Source organism: Aplidium turbinatum, chromosome 2 (genome assembly GCF_918807975.1).
Source record: "Aplidium turbinatum chromosome 2, kaAplTurb1.1, whole genome shotgun sequence".
NCBI classification, from domain to species: Eukaryota; Metazoa; Chordata; class Ascidiacea; order Aplousobranchia; family Polyclinidae; genus Aplidium; species Aplidium turbinatum.
Genome location: NC_137473.1, coordinates 2,860,714 through 2,887,376, shown reverse-complemented (window position 1 = coordinate 2,887,376; position 26,663 = coordinate 2,860,714). Strand labels below are relative to the sequence as shown.

General features: G+C 37.6%; 1 protein-coding gene across 1 annotated transcript; it reads left to right on the top strand.

Annotated features, from left to right (window-relative positions):
- Positions 1-6,893: 6,893 nt before the first annotated feature.
- On the top strand, positions 6,894-25,070 carry LOC145765020 (uncharacterized). Its single transcript, XM_082576753.1, has 20 exons — positions 6,894-7,150; positions 7,619-7,691; positions 9,269-9,400; positions 9,918-9,979; positions 10,165-10,315; positions 12,676-12,826; positions 13,518-13,596; positions 14,480-14,613; positions 14,840-15,089; positions 15,472-15,608; positions 16,036-16,166; positions 17,630-17,682; positions 17,791-17,899; positions 20,327-20,442; positions 21,104-21,217; positions 21,830-21,975; positions 22,583-22,668; positions 23,059-23,185; positions 23,334-23,535; positions 24,350-25,070. Exons 1-20 carry the CDS (start codon positions 7,013-7,015, stop codon positions 24,488-24,490), a joined length of 2,532 nt encoding a protein of 843 aa, XP_082432879.1. The 5' UTR covers positions 6,894-7,012; the 3' UTR covers positions 24,491-25,070.
- The last annotated feature ends 1,593 nt before the right edge of the window (positions 25,071-26,663 follow it).

Below are 26,663 nucleotides of genomic sequence, written 5' to 3'. Positions count from 1 at the left end.
TAACGATTTTGCAGTAACAGTGAGCACTCCTGGCCATGCTCTGCATCGAAAGCGATTGCCAATAGGGGCCTCTAAACTTAGCTGTGCCTCGGGCCCCCGTGAGCCTTAATCAGGCCCTGGAGTGAAGTATCCGATTGTTGAAGTGTTGTTGCCGAGAAATTATTCCATTCACTAGCTGCCGCTGAATGGAAAGCAGTCCTGAATTGCGTTGCTCAAACGCACACCCCGAGAGTCGTATCAGCGCAGCGTAATCTTGAGCCCGGCGCGTAACCACTGAGCTAACGGGGCGGACGATTAGATTGTTGGAGTAGAAAGCAGGCATACAGTCACTGTACGCAATGTGTCGTTGATTGGCCGGTTGATGAGGCGAGTGTGGGCACTGCGTCTGCGGCACCAGGCTGGGGCGCACCATTCAGCAGTGGAACGGACCAAAACCAGGGTTGCAGGGCCCAAGGCGTCAGGACTTATAGGCTACACCCCAAGTTGCCTATTGAGGCGAGGATTGCATGCAACTGTTTACCGCAGGCACCTCCTATCTGCTAAATGTCTTAATTTTGCGTCATTGATTTGTGTTGTTTTCCTGGAAAGATAGGCTAAGCTAGGGATTGTAGATCATAGGGATGCGAAACTTCATCCGCTTTTGACATATCCGCAACACTAGAAGGGTTACGTTTTTTTGTAATTTACAAAATATTTTAATTTTTTTGGGTTATATAAGAAGAGTGAAGTTTGTTTTAAAGTAATGTAAAGTTTTTAGTTGAAAGCAAGCCAGCAGTAAAGCATAAAAAAAATGTCAAATTGGCAATTGACCCTTCTAATGTTGAAGGAACAACGGAGTTGCGCGTCCCGTAATGTACCGTCCCTAGCTAAGCGTCATGTGATTTTGCCTCTCCTCTGCCTTGCCGCTTCATTCTTATGCGTTTCCTTTTTTCGATTTTTGTGTAAGCTATGTAGGCCTAGATCAGATCTGTAATTTCAATTTATGAAGAACATCAGTCAGTTGGTGACTTGAAAAGGACTAACATGAGTATGACCGAAAACGTTTGTAATTTTTAGTTTATTTTCATGTTTTTTGTTAAATGCCGTCTGCTGGTTTTAGGTTTTATTTGTTTTTCAGTTATTGAAGACAAAAGAGTATAGAAGGGGATGGGAATTAATCGAACCCAAGCAATCGAAATGACTATTGACTATATATCTTGCCTTAACCCGAAACAACTAGGCCATGCTGGCGACGCAGATACGTCCACTTAATTTAGTTTCTATGAAAAAACGCTCACAATATCACGGTCTGAGTCACATGACTGTGTAGGGACCCGTGATGAATATTCATTGTTTTCAACCTTGAGCAAAATGTTTTTCTCTTATAATATTCGAGTTTGTTAAAAAAACTAACTTGTTGTGAACAAAAATAATTGAAAAATCGTTTTATAGCCTACGCAACAACACAACCGCAGCAAAGCTCCTGTTGTGGATGAGTTCCATGATCATTTTAATCATGTGTCTGTCAGGAAGTAGGCGGAGTGGCTTGTAAACAAACCCACGGTGCCATAGGCTGCTGTTATGTCAACAAACAAAGCTCCCGCTTTCTTTTTTGCCGAAAAACTCTCCTCAATGTCCTAAGTTAGTTGTGTGACTTGGGATCTACGGTTGACCTCCCGTGTTGGAATCCAGCTTGTTCTTTGGAAAGCAATAGGTACCGTAAATTATTGGTTCGACACGAGTGTAGATCAGTCTCTCAAGGACCAAGGGGTGCAGACAGGGTTGGAAGTCGTTAGTCAAAAAGCAATGACTTTTCTACTATTCGATAGTGTCCAAAAAAGCAATGACTTTCCGCTATCGATACTTAAAAAAAGCAACGATTAGCAATTACTAAAAATATTGTAGGCTATTTGCGTATTTAAAGACCAGTGATGCCAGGTTGTTTTTTGAAAACAAGCAATTAAATCTAAAAAACAAGCCCAAAATAGGCAAATCAATACAAAAACAAGCCCAATAATTTGCAAATTGCAACTAATACCAATTAGCCTAAAGCACGAAGTTTAGCAGTTTAAAATTTTCAAATCAACCTTTGCAGTCCATACATCAACGTTTATTTCAAGAATGACATTTGTTTACGCCATTCCAAGCAATAATTATCTTGAAAAAAAGGGATAGGCCTACAATGTTGACTACAATACTAACCTCGCAATTTCACTGTCAAAAACAAGTTTAAAAAGTTTGACTGGCCAAAAAACAAGCAACGCGCACACTCAAAAAAATACGCAAACTCGAAAAAAAAACAAGCCCAAACTTGTGGAAAAATAGCAAGGTTGACAACACTGTTAACGACTCTCATTGGCATGGTCTTTCTGAACTGTATTGCCGCAAAATTTTCCTTAATCTTTTAAAGTTCGAAAACTGGAAAGGGGCTAGGCCGGATAGTTAATCGAAACTAAATCTCGTAAACTCGTTTTGACGACGAAGTAGGCCTAAGTGAACAACAAAAAATGATTCAGCAGTTCTCCTAAATATCGATTAACGAAAAACGAATAATGATTTCGTTGCTTGCATAAAAAAGCAGTGAATAACGCGCATTCGATATTTACTTTTAAAAGGAATGGGTATAAGCATTCGATATTCAGAAAGCAACGAATAACGCTATCGAATAGTGACAACTAGTCGTTACTTCCAACCCTGGATGCAGAGCATGTGCATTGGGTATCTTTAAAGCTGATGAAAAATCGTTTGCATATGCAAAGTAATTTTTTAGTTTATCACAAAATTTCAAGGGTTTCTCTGTAGCCTAAAAAGTACAAGACACTCCAAAAAAATCATTATCCACCGCCGTTTGTCTGCTGGATAGGCCCTATTTCACCATGTTGTTTTTACAAGTCTTTTCAAGTATTTATTTTTGCTTCATAAATTTACGTTAATTGTTTCAAATTAGCATGAATATTTTTTTTTAAAACCATCAACATTTTATAACCAAAAAATAGTGAAGGTTAAAATTCACAGACAAAACGCACATTTTTCCCCCAGTGCATATTGCATATTTTCACACTTTCGGCGCCAAAGATTCAATGTTGCTATGTTTGTGATGTAATTCTAGCTGTTTCACTTGTAACTTTTGTCAGAAGTTGAGGTGTCAAACGCCAAGGTGGCTCAGTAGTGAATTATGCAGTGACATGCAAACGATATTGAAGTTTTTTATGTTTAAGAATGTTTGCTTAGTGTCGCATTGAAAGCATCCATTGCTTCACAATTAAACGTTATGAAACCAAAACTAGGTATCTGGTTCAGTTTGGCCATTTTACATCATGCTTAGTTACTATTTTACAAAAAAACGTTAGAAACTGAATTTAAATGTTTTGTGTACAATGCAATAGGAGCTGCAACGCTTTGAGAATAATAGACAAATGAGAGTAAGCCATGGTTTTGTGAATTCAGCGTGCAAGTCGACCATTGCGTGGATGTTGCTATTTCTGTCTTTTCTTTGAAGCCCTCTCTTGTTTCAAGTGGTGACTTGCTTGAAACAATAGTAAAACGGGCATGACCGAGAGTAACCTCAATACGTTCAGTAATGTTTTGGAGCAAGGTCAAGCTTTTTTCTCAAAACCATTTCTACCACCTACTGTAGTTAGAGATTTAGTTATCAAAAGAGGCAGCTGGAATCTTGGCTCCTCATCTCGAACAACGTGGCATTCTTAACTCGGAGGCCAAGATTACGCTCTTCCGTAACAAGGATAAAACTCTAAGCAGCTACTTTACTGAAGAACATAACTTAGTAGTCTATAATTATATAAATGGCCTTCGTACCTTAATGGGGTGTTGCTCAGTAGGCTTACCATAATATAGAATTGGGAGCTGGTATACAAGTTTCCCCCCCCCCCCCCCTTGGTAACTCATGACAAAGACAGGACTCGACCAAACATATAGGGTGAAACTACTTTACCTTTGCTTTACTGTTCACACACTTCAATCCACATGTTTTGGTCAATTCCTCTTTGTCATGAATTACCAAGGGGGGGAGGGGGACTTGTATACCAGCTCCTAGAGTTCATCGATAGCTTTGTTTTGCTTATTTGTCTATTTTTTTAAGCAGAACAAAGTAGACAATGCATTTTATTTGTACTTAGTAGCTTAGTTAGTAAGTCTAATACTGTTGAAGTCAACAACTATAATAACGCAAAACGCAGGTTATTTATTCTACATTATCCTCAGGCTTGCTTCACATCGTATTTTGATTGTTACTAGGCCAGTAAACGTTAAATAGCTGTTTGTTTGGGTTGTAATCAATATGATTGGTTCCAACTAGCGTTTATACAACTCAGAAATGTTCCTGGGATTACTTTCAGTTTTGTCGATGTAATAAATGACACGACATTAAATCTATAGGGGCTCAAAATTGCAAAAGTTTTTTTGCTGCATCTCAAAAACTAAAGCCAATATGAAAAAAACAAGTGCCTTTTCGGAATCAGGGGCCTCAAAATACCCTAAAATGACTTTCACATGTCGTGCCTTTAAAAAAGAAATTTTTTGTTGGCCTGTGTAATCCAACAGTGAAAATGTGTCTCACATAATTTTGACCAGATTATTAATGCACTACGACCAATATTAGATGAATCAAGTGAGACCATTTTGTACTCCACTTAAATGTGGATTTTGAAACATAGTTGAAAATATTTGTTGAAAATATGCAAATAAGATGTTTTGTTTCTGCTTAAGAAGATGTTTTGGTTCTGCTTAAAACTTAAGTTAGCGCAACTGAAGATAATTTAGCTGCAAGTAGATTAAAATCAATTTTCTAGACAATTATTATTGAACTGACTCGAGTGAAAATAAATTTGTTGTTTTGCAAGACATGTAACCGAGTCGTTCATATCAAGCATTGTTGTGGGTTTGACACTTGTCCGAAGTTATTTCATTCCCCATCATAGGCACATCAGTATTAACGGCAGTTTCCAGGTGCACTATGTTAATCTAATACATGAGCACCTGAAATATCTTACACAAGATGAATTTAATTAATTACCAGAGTACGAGATCAAACCATTTTGGGGGGGCAAAACGTAAATTTGCCCAAATCTGCACGCGTTTATAGAAATTGCCCAAATATAATGTCACTGATCATTTGACACATAATTTTCAATAGAATTATTACTTTCTGCTTCCTGGCTTAAATCCATAACTATTGGTTCTTTGTTTATAATCTTGGCAGATAATTCTTCCTCATGCAAATCATGATCTACATTTCTGGCATATGTTAAATTTACAATTGATACATGAGTGGCCTCAGTATTTTCCATATCCTTATCAGTGTTTGCTTCATTAGCAACCTCGGCAATTGTTGACTCTTCATCTGCTCTAAAGCTTGTGTCACTGCTGGAAACATTCTGAGCTCTTGTTGTGGCCTACCGATACTGAGTGTTAACTGCCGTTGCTTTGGATCTTCATTGACTTTTATAAATTTAATGTTACCATCCTCAATGCATAGCCTCTTCAGGTGTTCTTTTTTGTAATCAGAGTAAACCTTTTTTTGCACACCGTACATTCTACCTTATATCTGTACAATCTTTTTCTAGAATCCATTGCTTATCTTAAAAATAACTAACCTATCTGTGTTAAAACACCTCATTGAGTATGCATTCAAGTGCTTTAATTAATTCTCCATTGTATATATATATAATATCTATGCCAATGAGGTCATATCAAAATTAAGATAGGCATACACATCCAGATATAATGTTTAACAACATTTAAAATGCTACTGCTGAAATATATAATCTCAAACCAATTATATCAATACGAGTGTGCCAAATAAAAATTTTGTGGCACATTTCTTGTGCAAATAAGAGGTTGTATTTAGTTTGATAGGTAAAAGATATTAATTTATAGTTTTTCTTAATTCATGCAATTTTGTTGCTTTTCATATAGCAATTTTTGCCCTAATAATTGCAAGATTTTGCCCAAATTCGTGACGTTTTGAAACAACAGGGGGGCGGTTGCCCCCCCTGGCTCGTACGGCTATGAGCTATCTTGTATTATTATTATAAATTTATGGTATTATTATCGTGATATTGCAATCTGGTCAGATAAATGTATTTTTGAGAAAATTGCATGAATATACGGATATGCTGTACACTGTACAAGTCTCCACCCTGGTTATTAATGCTATGATGTGAATGCATGTCAAAGATTGCAATCTACCAAGACATGGGGTGAAGTGTGTGAACAGCAATCAACCAAGCGAAAGCTGTTTATGCAGTAATGCAGTAGTCTACGTTCAAATGTCATTTTTAGTTTTCCTTTAATGTAACATTTTCTAACCTTAACCTTCAGGATTAGGTGAGGATTTCGATTAGGGATAGAAAGTAGTAAAGTGGTCAAAACACAAAATTCCAATCTTTGACATCGCAGCATTTTTGACCAGCTCTGAATATTCTTCTTTCTATATTTACAAGATTTGTGAAAACAAAATTTATAAAATAGTGTTTTTGCTAGCACCTACTGCCTGCACTTATGTTGAAAAGTGCAGAAACTGCTCAATTGTGTTGGGATTGATGATCTCCAAATAGTTGATTGATTTAGTTATTGCAGGGTAAGCAGAGAAAACAATGTGACATTTAGGCAGGTAACACTGAAGACCAAATTAAATATTCTTACGTTATGTAGAATTGTAGGGCCTCTGCCTTATCCATCATCAGTCATTCATGGAGATTAATGATAGATTTCATCACACTATGAAGAAACCTAAGTTGCATCAAAATATGTGATGTTGCCATCATTCTAATGAAATGACATGGTTCAAACAGGATGTTTTGGTTTAAATTTATAAGCTCTCATGAATTTTCTACGTTTATCAGTGACATTATTTTAATTGTATTTAAATAGAAAAAAATGCATTTTTCAGTATGACAATTTTTCTAATAATTCCAACAAGATGTAAAGTAAATAATATAATTTTGGTTGTAAAAAGGCTGTAGATTGCATTGTCTGGCAAGCTGAGGAAAATTATAATCATCAGATTTTCACAATGCCTGACAAAACAGTCCTCCATACAGATGTTGTTCAGTATGATGTTTTCAAAATTTCTAAAAGGCGAAGTTGCGAACTCGTAGTTACACCATCACCATGTGTCAAAAAAGCACTTTTTCATTTGGAAAGATTAAAGGTTTGTTGAACTACAAATTAAAGTCTTTTCATCAACATGTGATTTTGTTACTGGAATAAATTGTGTGAATCTTTGCCTTGAAAAAAATTTTTTTGAGAGCTTAATCCTGGTAGTTTTGCATACTTGTAGGGGTTTTGAATCACTGACGCAGGCCCGGTCACCGAGACCGATTGAGTGAAGTTGGGACTTGGTAAATTGCTGTTGTTTGTAGGTTATTTGATATGTTAATTGACCAAGGAAACTCCAAATCAAATGGTATCTTTAAAGTGTTGGTCAAGTGCACACTCACATCACTTTCATTTCTTGATGTTATCGTTCCTCTGTACACATAGTTGCATACTTAACCAATTACCCCTTCCTATCTTATCTATACACAAGCCATTTAGTGTTTATTTAGAATGGATTAACTTCTTTTGATTGTCTGATAATCAATGTTTATATCTGAGATCACTTGAATATTGCATGCAGGTGCTTACTCAAGTCAAGGAAAAGAAGGATGAGGAACTTTGTTTGAAGAAGGAGCAGAATTCAACTTCACAATGTATGTTGAACAACTTTTCTTTGCATTTTTCAGTTTGCAAAACCGGAATGGCCCGTTTCGGTGAGTCCGATTCAGTGAGTCCGACCCCTTAACGCGGGATTTTTTCAATTTTTTTTTTTAAATTATCGAGTACCGTAGCCTAATTATCATTGCCGTTTTAGGGTTAAGGGTTAGGGGTTAAGGTTAGGGGTTAGAAGTTAGGAACTCACCGAATCAGACTCACCGAATCGGACTCACCGAATCGGACTCACCGAATAGTAGCAGACCCTGCAAAACAGTAGTATAGATCAGATTCTGAATGGGACGTATGTAATACGTCCTTACGTGGACCTGACTGTCACAGTTGTATTTGCTTTATTGCTCTTTGTGTAAAGTGGATGTCAATAAAAAAGTTAACAATAAACTGGCTACAAATTTTGCTCAAATTTGCAGGCAAATGATATAAGTAATTATAATATTAGTGATATAAGTGATATATATATATAATGATATAAATTTGCATTACCAAGCAAATGATATAAGTTTCAACTGTTTCCTCATAGTAATATGAAGCTTTAATTGGATTGCTTCATTAATTTATGCCAGCAATTTGGAACCTTGATAATAAAATCGTGTTGCAAAACAAAACCTTAACAAAATCTGTAGCAAATGTTCGATATTTTGATCTATTGAAAGGTTTAAATTCGTTACATTTTTGTCATTTTTATTGCCGTTTCGTTTAGTTTTTTTTCTATGAATGTTTTCTTTTGAATTTTATTACTTAATGACTAATGGTATATATATTTTCATTCTTTTTATATCAAAAGTTAAAAATCAAAAGAAATTGAAAATCTTTTCCAAAAGTTTGAGAGATTTGGCATACTGTAATCTTAGAAAGGTAATGCATGGGCTGCGAATGTAGCATCGAATGTACTTGGTTCGTGGTTTAATATTTTTTTCACCCCAATTGCCTCTTTTCAATTATTTTTTGCTCCATCAATTTTAAAATCACCCCTAAGGGGTGTAGTATCAGTTTGAAAACCACTGATCTAGGCTACAGCGTATGGTGCGTCTGCGGAATGGCCCGTTTCGGCTAGTCCGATTCGGCTAGTCCGATTCGGCTAGTTCGATTCGGCTAGTCCAATTCGGCTAGTTCCCTATTCGGGTACAGTCTTTTCGGCTAGTTCCCTATTCGGCAATTCTTTGAAAATCCAACCATAATCCTTCTGTAATCCAACAAAATCCTTCTGTAAATCCAACGAACTAGCCTAAAAAGACTGCAGCCGAATCGGTCTAGCCGAATCCGACTAGCCGAATCAGACTAGCCGAATCGGACTAGCCGAATAGTAGCAAACCCTGCGTCAGATGCAATGAATAGGAACAGCAAAAACCTCAATGGGTCTAACTTTCATTCCAACAATTGTGGGGGTGTGGTGGATTGTATGTTTGCAGCTGCAGCAAAAACAGCAAACAAAAAGTGAGTGAAGCAAGGTTGAATGATCGGCATTCGTAATGGTGATGCGCAACCTGCATAGTATTGACTCATGCTGCTGTATTCACGACGAAAATATGAACTGCTAACAACACCTATTCTGCAGTGGATGAAAAATCTTCGAAGAAGCAACTGAGGTTTCGCGAATTTAGTGACAGTGCCTCCAGCGGCGATGCTTCTGATGTTGTCGACGAGGTGGAACTAATGATTCGTGGACTCGGAGGATCGATCACTCTAGGTGAGTAGATTTGTTAGCAACTTTTCCAAAGTGGTGCGGCTGAAGCTTTGTACTCAGACAACATCTCATTTTTATGTCAGACTTCGTTCTTATAGTAGAACAATGCACTTCAACTTTTCATGATGCCCTTCTTTTGACTTTGCAAGTGCCAATATCATGTAGAACTAGGCTGCTTTTTATGTCAGACAACTTCTCCTGTTTTGACTGTAGTAGATTGTGCAGAATAATGAATAGTCTCAATGGCTTTACCATTCTTGACATGGTGGTATCAAGGAAAGTATTAACCAGCCATTGTATAGTTTATTGGACATTCAATTGACACAACCATCCTTCACCTTTTTGCCGCAGTAGATTGTGCAGTGCACTATTTTCGCGTGGTCTATTGTTTGTTTTTTCATGCAACAGCCACAGATTGCAAAGTGCAATACCTTCCTTTCACGTTTTGTTTAATGTTAAACCTGAACGACATGCAATAAAAGGTTTATTTTTTCCTCGGTAACCGCATCGTCTTGTTCAGATGCAAAGAAAGAAACGATGTTGTCAAAAATCCAACTGACTCCCCAGGAAGTTTTTAACCAGGTGTGATATTTATTTCAAACGAATAATATATTTCAAATAGTTGAAACGTAAGAAATTAGCCAAAAATCAAAAACGCTAACTTCTACGGTAATGCTGGATTTGTGATTAGGCGATTTCAAGCTTTTAAAAACTGAAATGGTGGTATATATGACTATTTGCAAGAAATGAGATTACTCTCCTCCCAGGTGGCCAATCTCATTGTGAGGCTGGAAGAGGACAGAACGGAGACAGAGCTAGCACTTGAAAGAGAGAAGAAGAGAGTGACCTTGCTTACCCACAAAATTGACAACATCTCACAGAAACGATTGATTCAGCTTCCTCTCGCGGTACAAAAAGGTGAGCGTGGCTTGTTTGTCCTTGCGCGATCGTCCGCTTCTTCACTCAATGGATGCTCTCATCAAATTTGATTTCTCCTTATGGTTGGTATGAGTTTCTAACCATCTCAGTTAATATAAGAAGTGCACTAGCAGGGCGAAAATCAACATAATGACAACAACAGAATGAATTTTAAGTAGGCCCAGGGCCGACGCGACCATGAGACGAACTAGACAGTCGCCTAGGGTGCAACCTTTAAAGAGGCGTAAAACTGTCTTCCTGCAGTTTTGTAACTTTTTTGAAGTTATTTTTCTTTCAACAAGGACGTTTTTGTGTTTTGAATATTACCGCACGACCTGCAGGGGTGTTGCACACGCCCTGACCTTCTCAAAAACAGCTTGAGGTTTTTTTGGTTTTGAGTTAATGAATACTGATCATAAATCCAAAGTTTGAAAAAAATTTATCAGTGTTTACCCCAACCACAGTTTTTATGACCCATTTTGTGAAAAAAGCAACTCTTTGCCACTAGTGTGCGCTGTGTTAAAGTTATATCATTAAGTTAACGTTTAAAAGGTGCCCCTTGGTTCTCTAAACAATTTGAATTTAAACAACTTCGAAAAAAGTTTGCCTTGCTTAGGCCTTTGGGTCTGCAGATATGGGCATGTTATTACTAATGTTTAGCTCTTAACTGCCATTAGTGGCGAAAATATAATTTGCTTTTTCTTGGTGACCACTCAACTAATTTAAACAGAATTGAGCATAGCCCCCTTTAATGGCATGAGGGTTTTGTTTGTGTCACTGACCCATTGTAATACTGCCACTAGAGGACAGTAAAGTAGGCCTATCAATTTAAGTGATTTGGTGGTATCATTTTTTCGTAACATATTGCATATACCTAAACTTTCATCAATTTAAACAACCAACAAAAGATATAGAAACACGTTACGAACACTTTTCTCAATCAGACCTCTGGGGACGTTTTGGCATGTTAGGAATTTTCCTTCTTTATTTTTCCGCAACCTGGACACAATTTTGAAAGTTTTCTTCAATTTTGAAAGAATGTAAAATATTGGCCACAAGCTTCACTTCCCTTTCAGTCATTGCATACCTTCAAAGAGTTCATATAGTCGCTCTACAAACGACGTTCTCCTCATTTTCTTCCAGTGTAGTGCACTGTGCTGCTTTTTAAGAAAAGCATTGTGGATTGCAAAATTTGGAAAAAACGGTTTGCTATCAAACGTGACAAACTGAGGTGACAGTTCAAACCCGGAACGTGATCCGGACCTTTTCTTAAAAAAGCATCTCTAAAAGTTTTTTTTTTTTCCGAACAAAAGTTGGATGTTTGTTTTATGAGGAAGGATATCAGAGGGCGAAAATGAGGACACTTGTAGAAAATTCTCGTGTGCCTCTCAACAAGTATCTGGTTACCGAAAGTGATCCCGGTTTCGCTCGTCACATGACGAAATTAATAACGGAACTTACAAATATAAAAGTGAGATAGCGTACTATTTTTTAATTTTGAACTGTAGTTTCGGGAGAGAGCTTGCTATTTGTACCAAAGACTGGCAAGGTGCAACAACACAACAGGATTGAGCATTATGAGAATATACTTACATATTTACACATAGTTTATCAATCGTTTTCGGCTTAACTTAAGCCCTCATCAGGAATCTGAAAATGTTTGTAAAATACAATAAATTTCAACTTCTTAAAAGTGATTACTGTAGCTAACTGACTGAATAACAACGAGACACGCACAGCGTTGGAAGATTAACAATGCGGAAAAGAGACAGACCAAACAAATTGAATTACGGTACATGAGAGAAAACGTAACTAACTACAAACGGAAAACTGCTACCTACTACTGTAAAGTGATTTAACCAACAACAATTCGTGTTGAAGAAACCGAAAAAAAAATCATAACTTTTATTGTTCACTTATTGCCGTAAAATGTTGAATAATGAGGCCCAGAAATTGAAACTTGCCTAGAGTACAAAATAGCCTTGCGCTGGCCCTGAACTTACCATACGCCCCATTTTAGTTGGGGCAGTCTCGATTTTTAAGGATTTGTCCCAGTTAGTCAACCAAAATGTCTAGGATTTGGGGTTTTTGAGTAAAACATTTAAAATCTCCATACTCTGAGAAGATAAAACAGTCAATGGGATCTTTTTTAGAGATTACGTTGAAGCCGGATGAACGAGATCTTTGCTTCGTTGAGTCCCGTTGTTCTGAAGTGTCCCGGTTAGGAAGTTGAGAACATAACAGAGTGAATGTTTAAGAGTTTGTTGAAATTCAAACGGAGTTTTGCAATACCCATCCAGCAGTGGTGATTAATTGATTGGTATTTAACCTGCGATATGACGTATTGATTGTTGACGCAGAGCACGACGCGTGCGCCTGTGACATAAGCGAGCTACAATGGCACGTCTCCTACACGACCAGGCAGCTGGACAGATCGAAAGAGAAGTTGGCGGCCGCGAAGGTGCTCAATGACTCACTCAAAGAAGACATTGATTTTGTCAAGAAACATTGGTAGGTTAAAAAACATAGCGTAGCGATTGTGACGTCATAAGCGCATCGACGTTTCATTATGATGTCATATTCATTGTTCAATAACCTCATGTTGATAATTTTTATTTCAATGGGATTTGTGAGCAACGTGATTTCAACTCGAGTGCGTGTTCGCGATGATTGGTCTGCTCCATTGTGTTGGCTTCTCTCTCACAATCGTCCAATCAAGATAATCAAATTAAGCTATCCCATTCCAACCTGGGGTCATATGGAAGGGCACCGGTTGTGGATGCTGTGGTGTCACTTGTAGTGAGGTAGATTACTGCGCGGTACGGAGAGATTTTAGTTTAAAAAGGGTCTTTCTTTTACATTTCTTTTTATCTGATTGAAATAAATACAGTTAGGCCTACGCAGGTATTCATTTGGAAGTTATGACATTTTCGCGAACAATGCACTGCTGGCAAAACACCGATTCCCCAGAGCACTGGTATTCTAGAATTAACAAAATACAATCAGTAGCCTATCAGAGGTTCATTTGCGCTTGCGATGACCACCACTAACATGAACCACTCTTCTACACATGATTGTGCAGATGAGGCGACAAAGTTTTAAACTCCAGGACGGGTGCAGAAGGTATCCCAAATTGCAATTCATGACAAAATGACGTAGCCAGTGATGTAACACAAAACAAATGACGTCATTGTTTATTCAGTCCCTTAGTCGAGGAGAAGTTGGTCAGTGAGAAGGAAGCGATGAAAGCGATCAAACAGATGCAAGAGATCACCGACCAAGTAAGTCGGAGAGGGATAGTTTAGGGTGTTAAATATGACACTTTTCAAACACCTTTTGGTTTACTTGGGGACCTTGATGTCGTTCTGTTTCGTCTAAATAATCAAAGCTCGCTTGTCTTAGTTTTAACTTGTCTTATGTTTACTTTACAATGTAGATATTAACGACCTGTTTTAGCTAGATGCTGCGAGTTCGCTGCGGTAATTGCGAATTGCACTAGCTTTCGGAACACAGTTCCCTAGTCATCTTCTATAAAGCTATGTAATATCACATGACTAGCTAGATGCCCGGGTACCAGGGCAGCTCCGCCCTGCAACCTAGGTATTTTTTTCAAACTTTAGTTTTCACTGTTATTGCAAATTTGATACCCCACCGTGGCTTCCACACTAGAAAGTTTGTTTGACTTTTGTTGTAATGTTCTCACAAGTATCTAATGGCTTGTCTCAGATGATGTTTCCCGGTTGATAACACAATTTAATATGTGCTCACACTCCATTCCATGCTCAACTCTAATTTGTGTACCACAATAATTTCAAGAGTTACTAAAAACTATAAAAGTTAATTGTTGAGCAATTCAAGGGGTTACTGGTCAACTAATCTGGAGGTGGAGGGAAATTGATGCAGTGTTGCCAACAATGGTTGATCGCGTCTGTACCTTGTCTCTGTTTGAACACGTACAGTCGACGACGGTCAGTCTGGACTGAAACATGGAGTCGTATTTAGAATTTTGTTTTAATATTATACAATTCCATTTTAGAGTGTTGACTTATGCAATAGAAACAAGAAACTCCTAAAACTGATTATGTACATTTCGTTGGAAGCTTGTTGACTGTACCACAATTGAGTGTAGAAGATTACTAAGCTGTGGCATTGTCCGATCATAAGGAACTCGCCAGCGCCAGGGAGCTACAAGAAGACGCTGAGGAGAAGTACAAGATCGCTGTGCAGAAGGCGGAGTTGGAACGAGAGGAGATCAGGAAGGAGTTGGAGGGAACGAGATACCAGCTCGGGATGCTCAAGTTTGTTAAAAGATTCGATTGATTGTTGATGAAGTTATTTCCTTAAAGATCTATGACATCATAATGAGCTCAATGGTTACAACGCGTTCAATGGTTACAACGAGCTCAATGGTTACAACACGTTTGTTACTTTATAATCTCATACAGAACCGGTTGGCGGCCGACAAAGATTTCACGTTTCGGTGTTTGAAGTTTCATACTTCTTCAGTGATTTTATTGTTTTCAGAAAAGACCTTAACCACTCAAAAGCGATGCATGTCGCTTACGTAAAGAAGGCTGAGCAGAGCAAGGAAAAGTTGGAGAGGCAGGATGCGGAGCTAGTAGAGCTGGAAAAGAAGATCGAAGTGATCAGGGAAGCGGAACAGAAGGAATTCTACCGGATCAGTGATCTCAGGGATATCATCCGCCAGGTGGAGTTCGAGACCGGCGAGGTCCACAAGAAGAAGATGGGACTCGAGAACAATCTCGTTGAGCTGGTGAGTTTCCATAGAAACGAAGGCTAAACTGTTATATGTCATGTTTTGTCACAATTTGGGTTGAACTATTCGGATAACTGGTTAAACAATCATACAAAGTTTTAAGTTGTCAGAAGCAAAATCATTTCGAAAAATTGTTTCGACGCAAAATTCTTCATTTTCGTTTTGTTTCGAGTTAAATTATTGTAATTCAATATTTCTTTTCTACAACAATAATTTCGCTTCTTAACTCATTTTGAGCCATCCCATCGAAAGCCACTATTCTCAAATGCTTTTTTTGTAATGTTAAATGCAGTGTTTTCTGTTTATTGTTATATCAATTTCAACATAATCTCCACCTGCACTGCGCTGGCCGCTGATGTTGTCGATTGTTTTTATTTAGCACAAGACAATGGAAGCGCGAATCGCCGAGCTGGAGGTGACGTATAAGGACGACCTGAAGAAGTTGCGACATCTTCAGGAAACGAACAGAGATTTAAAATACGACATCGAGGACATGAAGGAGGAGATAAAGACATGGTTTGTTATGGAGGAATGATGTTGTTCATTGACGAATGATCAGAGATACTGATCTTGTTGATTGATGTTGTTAATGATTGATGCTGTTTTTTCTGTTGATTTTGTTGATTGATGTTGTTGTTCTTGTTGATGTTTTTAATTGATGTTGTTTTTCATGCTGTTGTTTTTGTTGATGTTGCTTTTCCTGTTGGTGTTGTTTTTGTTGATGTTGTTGTTCCTGTTAATGTTGTCTTTTCTGTTGTCTTGAATGATGTTGTCTTTTCTGTTGATGTTGTTGTTCTGTTGATGTTGTTGTTCTGTTGATGTTGTCTTTCCTGTAGATGTTGTTAGTTGATAGTTTTGTTATTTGATGTTGTTGACATCGGTTGCTACTTTTTCCTCATTTCCTGTCAGTCCTTACTTGCCGAACATTCCATTCTTCCTTCAGTGAGAAAGCGATCGCGAAAGCAGAGCGTGAACTCGCGCGCTTTCAAAAAGAGCGGGAACGAATGGAACTTCAACTTAAAGTAGCAACAGATGACGTCGCAAGTATATCTATGGTCAACATCGAATTGAAAAGTAAGCCATCTGGTTTGAAACTTCTGTTATCATTGCACCAGTTTTGTAGTTCTATGTGTAGGGGAAGGCTAGTTTTTGGGGGTGCAAAAAAGTTTTTGCCCGAATATAACCAAGTGCGCCCAAATATTTTTTTGCAACAAAGCATAAACAACCTGATTAAAAATTCTACACTTCTACCAATAGTCTGGTATATAGCCTACTGTAAATGTAATTTGTCAACTATCTGTATCGCCTAAGTAATGAGAAAACGCCATAACGATACAAATAACTCAATACAGAAGAACATTTCACCTCAATACGATAATACTAGGTCTACATCTACTTCAAAATACAAATTTTCATAATGATATAAAATCTAAGCAAGTTGAAAAGTTATTTATAAAATTTTATAAACTAAATTTGTAGACTACATTTAAGCTAAGCATTTTGATGTTGTAAGTTACGAGTTTAGAACTTCACTTTTAAGTTTAATATTGGGACACATCTTACTCAAAATATACTTTTCATAAAGTTTGCAAGCATCTACATTCTACATATTTTTAGGTGTTGAAATTGAGTTTAAAGCTATTTCAAATTTTATAAAATAAACTTGTAGACTACATTTTTAGCTGAGCATTTTAATATCGAGCATAATTAATATCGTAAGTGATGCTTTTAAAGCATTACTTTCATATTCAACATTGGGAGACATTTTAGTTGGGATATATTTTTCATAAAATTTGCAAGCATCTGGATGTTTTCAGAAGTTGACAATAAGTTGAAAAAGTATTTCAAATTTTATAAAATAAACTTGCTGGCTACAATTTCAGCTCATCATGTTGATAATTGTGAATTATGCTTTTGAAGCATCACTTCCACTATTGGAGCACACTGGATTGGGATGTACTTCCCATAAAACTTGTAAAAAACTAGATATTTTCTGCCAAATCTTTCATACTCTCAACAAATTACACATTTGTTTCTTAACTCTCACAACTTAAATCATGCCTAATTTCAGTTGATTTTTTAAAATTTTACATGCATTAAATTTGACATAAGAATAATTTTATTATTTGAGCAAGAAATCAAAAATAAGTACAATTGTAATGAAATTGTAATGAAGTTTTTGAAACATGCCGAAAGTTGTTGCCCAATTTGTTTTCAAATTTGTCCAAATTTTTGACTAATTGAAAAGTTTCGGGTTGCGGTTGCACCCTACGGTTCCTACGCCTGTGATTCCGGGCAAAGAAAATCGCCGTTTTTGTTCGGAAAAGTTCAAGCGCAGTTTAACAATTTTGAACTACGTTTAACAAGTTTAGCAATTTGTAAGTTACTTGGTTGTAAAACAGCAAGTAGACAGCGAAAGATGAAATGATGAATGGAACATTTCAGGCACAAATGTTCAACCAGTGTGGTTTGTGGTAGAAGCTGATTATTTATTTTGAATTGAATTGATTTTGATGATCAATTTATGTTTTGATCAGATCAACTGGATAAAGAGGAATCAAAATCTCAAGCTCTAGAGGACGCTTTAAAGGTAAGGAAGAGGAGCATTTCTGAGTATCAAGATGTCATCACATCGATTTTGTAGTTGATCTAATGTTTCCAACTGCGATTTATAAATCGCAACTTTGACCCACCCCAGGAAACCGCGGAGAACTTACGTAAACAAGTCAACGATGAAATGAAACAGCGACAGGCGTTGGAAGTGAAACGTCAGCAAAACACAAAAGCTCTATTGAAAGGGAAGACAGGTGAGTCATTAAGTATTTGTTCTTCATGGTCATTACCACATTCGGTGGCGTAAAAAAAGTACCAAGAACAGGACACATACCTGAGTGTCACAATTATCTTTATCTCTTACACGTACTTTGGACTAATTAATGATGTTAAACAGTCATTTAATTGGACGAATAGTTATGAGATGGTGGAAAAAAATCCTTTAAAAACTAACGAATGGTTCAGCACTTCAAGCAGGTAAAGAAATTAAATCCTGAAAAGCAAACTTCTTCGTCGACTTCAAAAAAGATATACGTCACTACTTGCAACAGCAACTTTAAATTCAACAATAACTTCCACTTTTACAATCTATTCAATATCGGCTAGAATTCTACATTCGTCTTCAACATACTTTTCGTTACAACTTCTAATCCCCATAATACACAACTAAAATCATACTCAAATCACGCGGCTATTTACAACGAGTTTGCTTTGACCAGAAGCTTCCAGAAACAATGGTAATATTACATCACAATAACTTTTATCACATCAAAGACGTTTCTAGAATCGCACCAACGCAAAATCTTCTGGAAACAAGATTCGTAATAGAAGATGGCGTAATTAAAGGTTGCTAGAGAACAGTAATCGACAAAACACCTCGCAAGAATTACACAATAAAAATAGGACACTTGTTCAAGAACATATAATACAGCTTGCCGTGTGGGCTATACTCATTGATTGTTATATACGCCCCACCCCCTTAAAATATTATTGCAAGCAATATAACAACATAATCAATTGCAAAACAATCACTCTATACAATCAACTTATGGCCTAGGGCCTAGGCCATTACAATTAAAACAACAAATTTCCCTTTAAACAGAGTCCCCTAGAAAACCATTTGTTTGTTTCTCGTCATTATCACATAACAACGGCTCTTCGATCGCCAACTTCTCACCATGAACAACTGAATACTGTTCAGCAAGACTGCCACATCGTCTAAAGTTTTTGGACTTCTCTCCATTAAATAAACAAACAGATTTTTCGAGAATGACTCTGTAAACTGCCCCTTAATTATAAGGTTTACCAATCCGTCTATTGATTGTTTAGCCCCCGAGATTCAAACCATATTAGAAAATGGTTTCGTATGCGTTCAATAAACTGACATGGGCTATCATATCATGTTGTTGAGGCTTTGCTTCATGGAATCTCTGTCGGTATCCGTACTCGGTAAAAGTATAACACTTTAACAGAGCTAATTTAAATTTGTCGTAGTCCTTTGTATCTTCTTGCGAAAGTCTTGAATATACATCAAGGGCTTGACTCGATAATAACATGCTTAACTGAGTATTCCACGTTGGCATCTCCAATTCTGCTATTGTAGCGTATCATTCAAACCTTAAAAATATAAATCATCTTTGCCATCAACAAACGATGGCAAATCTGGTCGCCTTACGGTTAGGTTAGGGTCATTATCGTTAATAGACATAGATTGTTCACTGATCTCCAGCTTCTTACTTTCTAAATCAAGTTTTAATTTTCTAATTGAAGTTGTGCCTTTTTATCTTCAGCTTCTGCTTCACGTTGTTCCTTGTCTCTTCTGCTTCATCTTCAGGAAGCATAATCTTTAAGCCTTTAGATTTTAAAGCATCCTTTCATTTCACATATCGCTCTTCTACCTCCAGTCAATTGTCTCCGGGAATTACCAGATCATCCGCATAGATGTATTCCTTCCCTCGCATCCTTTGTTACTTCATCCGGTACAACAGCAAATAAGAGAGGGCTGAGAACTTAGCATTGGTAACACTCCACTTTTATTTTAAATCGATCTGATCTTCCATTAATTTTAATTAAGGCAATACCCATTTATTGCTATACTTAAGCTTATGCTATTGCTATAGGTATTGGTATACCCATTGCTACACCCACTTAGCTACCTGGCTATATTGGGTCTGCTACTATTCGGTGAGTCCGATTCGGTGAGTTCCCTATTCGGTGAGAGCCTTTTTCGGAGAGTTCCCTATTCGGTGATTTTTTGAATTTTTTTTTTTAAACGTTGAAATAAGACTCTAAACCCATACCCCTAACCCTAACCCTAACCCTAAAACGGCAATGATAATTAGGCTAAAAAAAAATTTCAAAACTAACCGAATAGAGAACTCTCCGAAAAAGGCTCTCACCGAATAGGGAACTCACCGAATCGGACTCACCGAAACGGGCCATTCCGGGCTATATTCGTGTTGCATTGATGGCGCGTTTAGCTTTGTCAGGGGTACTTCGGTTCTTGGAACTCTGTGTTAACTTACTTTTCTAACAAAATGTTAAGAAAAGTAACTTCAGGTGACGACAACATTAGTTAGAACAATGTTGTGCTTTAAAAGCACCATAACGTGGGTTCGATTCCACGTCTAGTCGCTCCATCATCAACCTCGCAGCTTGCTTTTAAATGAAACGTTCCACAGACAACGTGAAGAAGAAGAAGGTGATTGAGAAGACACTGGAGGAGACCATGGCAGCAGTTACCAAGGCATCGGATGAGGTGAAGAGATTGGCAGCGGAGCATGATGCCACAGTGGAGGTTAGTGGTGGATTCGTTTGCGTGTGAACTAATTGTCATCAGCATCAATGTAGGAAAGTATTGATGCCATTGTAGCGTCATCACACGCAGACGGCACATTGGTTCTGATTATGTCACTTTCGGAGTTATTCGCCAACTACGAGCAAGCGTAAGAGATATCCGGAGTATTATCCGTAATACTGAAAATTCTTAAAAAAAACTAAGTAAGCCGAAGCTGTCTGCCATTATTGCAACCATGGTTTTTTTTAAGGTTTGGTTTGGATGACCGCTAAGTAGTTTTAAGAGACCGCAAGTGTTTCATTTAAATACCAAAAAATAGCCGTATTTGCGTAAGACATAGCAAGAAACAACCATTACTTTTCTACTGTAGTTGCAAGTCCAAATTTTGGGAAACCGCTGGAGAAATTTGGGGGACCATTTCGGTCCCCCAAAACACCTTAAAAAAAACACTGATTGCAACTAATGTAAATGTTGCATAACTAAGTTCAAGTTTACGATCTTTTAGTAATAATGACGAAAAACATCAAGATGATATGTAAAACACAAAACCCGAGAAAGTTTTGTAACCAATAATATAATGCGCGTTAGTGGTTCACCATCCCAGTCCACCCCGCATCATCGGCCTCCCACAGCGGTGAGGACTAACTTTCATTGTTGCCAGACAATCCACGACTTGGAGAGGAAGCTATTGGAACTCAACGATGAGCACGATGAAGTGGAGCGAGACTTGCAGAAGAGGAAGGCGGAAGTGGAACCGATTGAAACAAAACTTCAAGTGAGGACTCAGTCAGTGGTGGCTTGCAATTTCGATGGGAAGATCTTGTCAGTTATACACAAGTTGTAAAGTTTTTGTCAGTATTGATGGTATTAACACCTCATCATTCGTTGGGAAACTTGCTTTGAATGCTTTGAACGTTGAAGATCGTTTTTAATTGAGTTGTGTTTTACATTCCCTTGTTAAAGTTCTGTCTTTTGATTGAGAATATAATTGATATGATTGATCCTCGATCGCGCTTCAGTCAATGTTGAGCAATGATATCAGGTCCATTCTTTGTCTGGACGTTGATCCACTGCTTACAATCATCTGTAGTTACTGTAGATCAACAAATGGTACACATTTAATTGTATTGTAATATCTTAATGGTTTGTATTTTCGTACAATCATCCATCGCTCAAACAGAAAGGACGATCATTTGAGCATCATCTTTATGTTTAGTTGAGAATTTGCTGGCGTCAGCACTACCTGACTACTCACTATAGAACAGCGAGCATTGTGTTAATGTTAATTATTCAACAGTTGTTTGTATGCGAATGAAATAGTGAATACTGTATAAAACCTTGTTACTCTACCCTCGTCTGAAACTGATTTCTTTGTGAACTTTGCTAGGAGGAGCAAATGAACTTAAAAGCGAAGATCAAAGAGATTGATGAGGAGGAGGTTCAGATGCAGAGGAAGTTGAATGAGATCAAGATCACTCAAGGAGCAATGAACAAGAGATATGCCAACACGGAGCAGAGCATCGCTGAACTCCAGTGAGCGAGTGACTTCTAATTATTGGCTGAAAATTTTTCTTGAACAAACATTTCTTGAAACGTGCACTACTTCGGGGCATTTTGCGAAGGCTGAGGGTAGCATGATTATAAAATAATAGAAAAACAGATCGGCTGATTGAGATTATTTATTATTTGACTAATTTGACATAAACAGATTATTTTTTGACTCGAACTATTAAGAATATTAGTTTATCCCAAACATTAGTAACAAAGTTTTCAACACATTTGTTATGGTCTACTTTACAAACTAATGACTATGTGATCAATGTATTGAAGGAACACTAATAACTGCAATATACTGTCCAATATGACACGAAACTGGAACGATTTTATATTTAACGATCAGTCCTGGGGCAGAATTAACACTAGAAAGACCAAGATTTGCAACTACCTTTGCAACTATACGTATTAAAACATCCTAAAATATATTATGTCGTGAAAATGGAACGAATTTATAAACGACCAGTCCTGGGACAGAATTAACAAGTTCCTGGTTAAATTAGCCATCGGTTTGAACGTGGTTCATGGATCTAATTGACATATTTTGTTTGTTTACGTTGTTCTGACGTTATGTTTGATACCACAGGAGCGAGTATGAAGAACTTCAAATCCAACTGGAGAATGGAGAATCGACGAATCAACACTTGAAGACCCAACTGGATGATGCCACAGGTCCTGATGGAGTTCTTTTTTAACTTTTGTCAACTTTCATCGTTTTACGTTCATCCTCATCCGGTGAGTCATGACGCAACAGAAGCAGCGCGCCATCGACCTCCCGCCACGTTAATGACCAGTCTGTGTTCTTGTTGCTTGTTCTAAATAATCACGTTTCGTTTTCTGTCATTCCTCCCTTGATGATCTCATCCAATGTTTTGTTGTTCTTTCTTTGGTAGGCTTCCCAACACTTTGTTACCCGACAATTGCTACATTAGTTCGGTGTTCTGGCGCCGCGATGTTAATAACTTCGATCACGTGATGGATGAATCTTAATAATCCACCATTGTTTGTTAATAATATGTGGAAATAGATTGTTCTTGAATTTGTTCTATTGTTACATAACAGAGAGGCTGGCGGAGCGCGAGAAAATTCACGAAGAGATGATGAAAGAGAGGAACGCTGTGAGGATGGAATTACAGGAGAACGTAGACAAAGAGCTGGCCACTAACCAAGTCATTGCCAATAAATACAGGTAGCTTCCATGATGTTCTATGACATCATATTAGTGGAGGGTCTTTTAGCAAAAATAAGTTACCTTCTGCTTTTCAGCCATCCCTTCCTGCATTCATGGGAGTTGTAAGTTACCTTCTACTTCTCATTCATCCTTTTCTGCATTCCAGGGAGTTGCAAAGCGAGCATCTGGATCTGAAGAATCGTTTGATGTCGCTCTACGACACCAAGGTGAAGATGGAAGTTAGCATCAAGGATCACAAGCAACTCCTCGCTCTGCAAGGGAAGTTGAATCATGCGCTGGAGCAATATTACCATGACAGAGCAGAGTTCAACAAAGCTGGACTTAATAAATTTAGAAGGAGGTCAAAGGTCAGTTTAAGTCGACACCAAGTCAATACCTGTTTTGCAAATCTTGTTAGACAAACTATGCTCATGGCGTTGATACTATGTTTGCTCCCCTTTATTGGTTATCATTTCTGAAAACCCGACATCATTAATCCATCATCCCCATCCTTGCTTATTCATCTTTCCCCATCTCTGCTTATCCATCATTTCCATCCCTGCTAATCCATCATCCCCATCCCTGCTTATCCATCATCCCCATCTCTGCTTATCCATCTTTCCCTATCCCTGCTAATCCATCATCCCCATCCCTGCTAATCCATCATCCCCATCTCTGCTCATCCATCATTTTCCATCCCTGCTAATCCATCATCCCCATCTCTGCTTATCCATCATTTTCCATCCCTGCTATTCCATCATCCCCATCCTTGCTTATTCATCTTTCTCCATCTCTGCTTATCCATCTTTCCCTATCCCTGCTAATCCATCATCCCCATCCCTGCTAATCCATCATCCCCATCCCTGCTTATCCATCATTTTCCATCCCTGCTAATCTATCATTCCCCACCCTTTCTGCTTATCTATCATTCCCCATTCTTGCTTATCCATCATTCTCTATCTCTGCTTATCCATCACCCCCATCCTTGCTAATCCATCATGCTCCAGTCTTATTTATCAGGTTCATTCCATCTTCTCTTCTTGCTATCCCTTACAAATTCTTCCCATATCTATTCCCATATGCAAACCCAAAGTGATTTGTATTGCCCGCATCGCTCTAGGTATTTCAATTTCAAGACGATTATGTTGAAAAATATCTTTATCTCTATCTACGACGTTGCAGGATAGCGACGAGATGATGGTGGACGTGCAGAAAGGTCTCGAACTTGCCATCGACAACATCTCATTGTTCCTCAGGTCCCAGATCGATGGAAGTGCAGTCAACCGTGTCCATCAGGCTGCAATGAACTGGCTGTCTACTTAAAGATCTTCTTTTTAATTTTTTGTACTATTTTGTTTCTCACAATATGAAACGTCTGAACATCCTATTTTTCTATTTATTTTTTGAAGAGCCGCAAATTTATTGGTGTTCATTGTCCTGCATGTTTTTTTTGTGAAGATTAATTTCAACAACTGTTGTAGCCTAATACCAGATTGAAACAAAGCGTTTCAAGAACTCCAAGTTTATAACTTGTTTGTGGACGAGGTTTGGAAATAATTTTTAATTCTCAGCGACTTCTATCCCATGTGGTGAAGAAAAACCAAATCGTTCTCGAAGTGTTTCACAAGTTTGGCGACTCAATAGTGAAATTATTCGAGAGTTTGGAAAATATTTCATAGGTCAGACAACATCCGTATTGGAATAGGTTCTTTCCATGGCAGTCTCTGGGTGATCTTGTTATTTTGTATTCTTCTTTGCAAATTAAAAGAACTATTGTATTCTCTGTCTTTCACGCCAATGTCACTCAATGAGCTTTCTATTTATTGATTGGTTTTATGTTTTGCAACAATCTGTAGGCTATAGCTTTTGCATTAGTGACGCAATAAACGGTATCTTTGCTTCATTGTACATGTGTTGTCAATAAAAGAAAATGATCACAAACATACAAAAATATCTATAAAGAAAAGCGATAGTAAAATATCTGAATCCAAGATACGGACATCAAACCGAGGTTAACTTTTAACTCCCTTTGTGGTTGCCCCAACAAGTCTTCCAGGCGTATGCTAGATAGAGTAGTCATACAAATAAATTGATAATGGGGTGATGAGCTGGTACGACGCACATTCATTAACATAATGAGTAGGCGAACTTGAATTGTCTAACTAAGCAGTGTAAGTAGACGAACCACATTGACCCAACGTTGAATCAAAGTCAAATGAGGCAGTAACTGACTATATGTGTGATGCAATGCGAGACCAAAGCTCAAATCAGAAATCGAAAACAGATTGAAAAATTAGGTCATCAGTGCTCATGCATAGGTTCATATAATATTGTAGGTCTATAGGACACAAATTGAATTTAAACATTACAGAATAGTGAAACTAGGCTAGGCAGCCTAGGCTATAGGACAGTAAAACATTGTCACGAATTAATATATTTTAACAGTCGTCCAAATTGTTACATGAAACTACACAGTCAACTTAATGTTTTCCTATAATTAAAGTTTTCAAAGTTCAACATGGGCGGATTAGCGACTACGATATACCGACCAATTTCTGTTTTCAAACATATGGGGTTCATCATTAAGTTCCTACTGTTCCTTCCTCTCGCCGAAGGTTGGAGGCAATGAAGCGCCAAGGTTTTTTTTGTTGTGAGATGTTCTTTTGCAGTTTTCTAATCAAGTCCTGACCAGTCTTTAGTATTTATTAGTCCAAATTCTTGTTGGTCTTCCCCTTTTTCGTTTTCCATTTGTTTTCCCTTCGAGTAGGCCTAGTTGTCTTTGAATAGAATTTTGCGAATCATATGGCCAAAATACTTCAATTTTCTTGTTTTAATTGTTTGTACAATTTCCATGTTGGTTTGCATTCGAAACAGTACATCTTCGTTTGTGATTTTATCCTTCCCTGAAATTTTAAGCATTCTTTAATAAATAAATAATTAAATAAACCGATTCTTCTGATTTGGTGTGATATTGTTTACTTTATTCTTTAATAAACCCACATTTCAAATGCCTCTAGTGACTCTAGTCGTTTTACCATTTGTAATGACCATGTCCATGTTTCTGCACTGTAAAGTAACGTAGTGCAGATATGGCATTTCATAAATATGGGATTCAATGACACAAATATTATGTAGAAAATGGTGTAAAAAATACAGTGGATTATTAACAGCGGATCGCTGCAAATGCATTTCTTCCAACTGTCCTCAAAAATTAAATAAACCAACCGTTTTCCAGACCTCTGCTATGTTTAGCATATATTGTCTTTTGTTGTTGTTGTGATGGTCAGACATGAAAACAAACTGAATTAAACTGAAACCAACAAGCAATGTCAGTCTGGTCAATCGAATAAAAAGTCAGAAATAATTTTTTCATCTTTATGATTGCGTCATTGTACATTGTTATGCATCATTGAGGTTGCGTGTGCAGAGCTGATTGCTGTCTTGAGACTTGAACTCTCTCTCTCAGAAAAGCAATCAATCAATCAATCAATCAATC

Coding starts and splice junctions, on each gene's coding strand:
- LOC145765020 (XM_082576753.1), top strand. CDS start 7,013: ATGCCTGACAAAACAGTCCTCCATACAGATGTTGTTCAGTATGATGTT. Junction 13,597..14,479: donor TGCAAGAGATCACCGACCAA/GTAAGTCGGAGA, acceptor TCCGATCATAAG/GAACTCGCCAGCGCCAGGGA. Junction 17,683..17,790: donor CTCTAGAGGACGCTTTAAAG/GTAAGGAAGAGG, acceptor GACCCACCCCAG/GAAACCGCGGAGAACTTACG.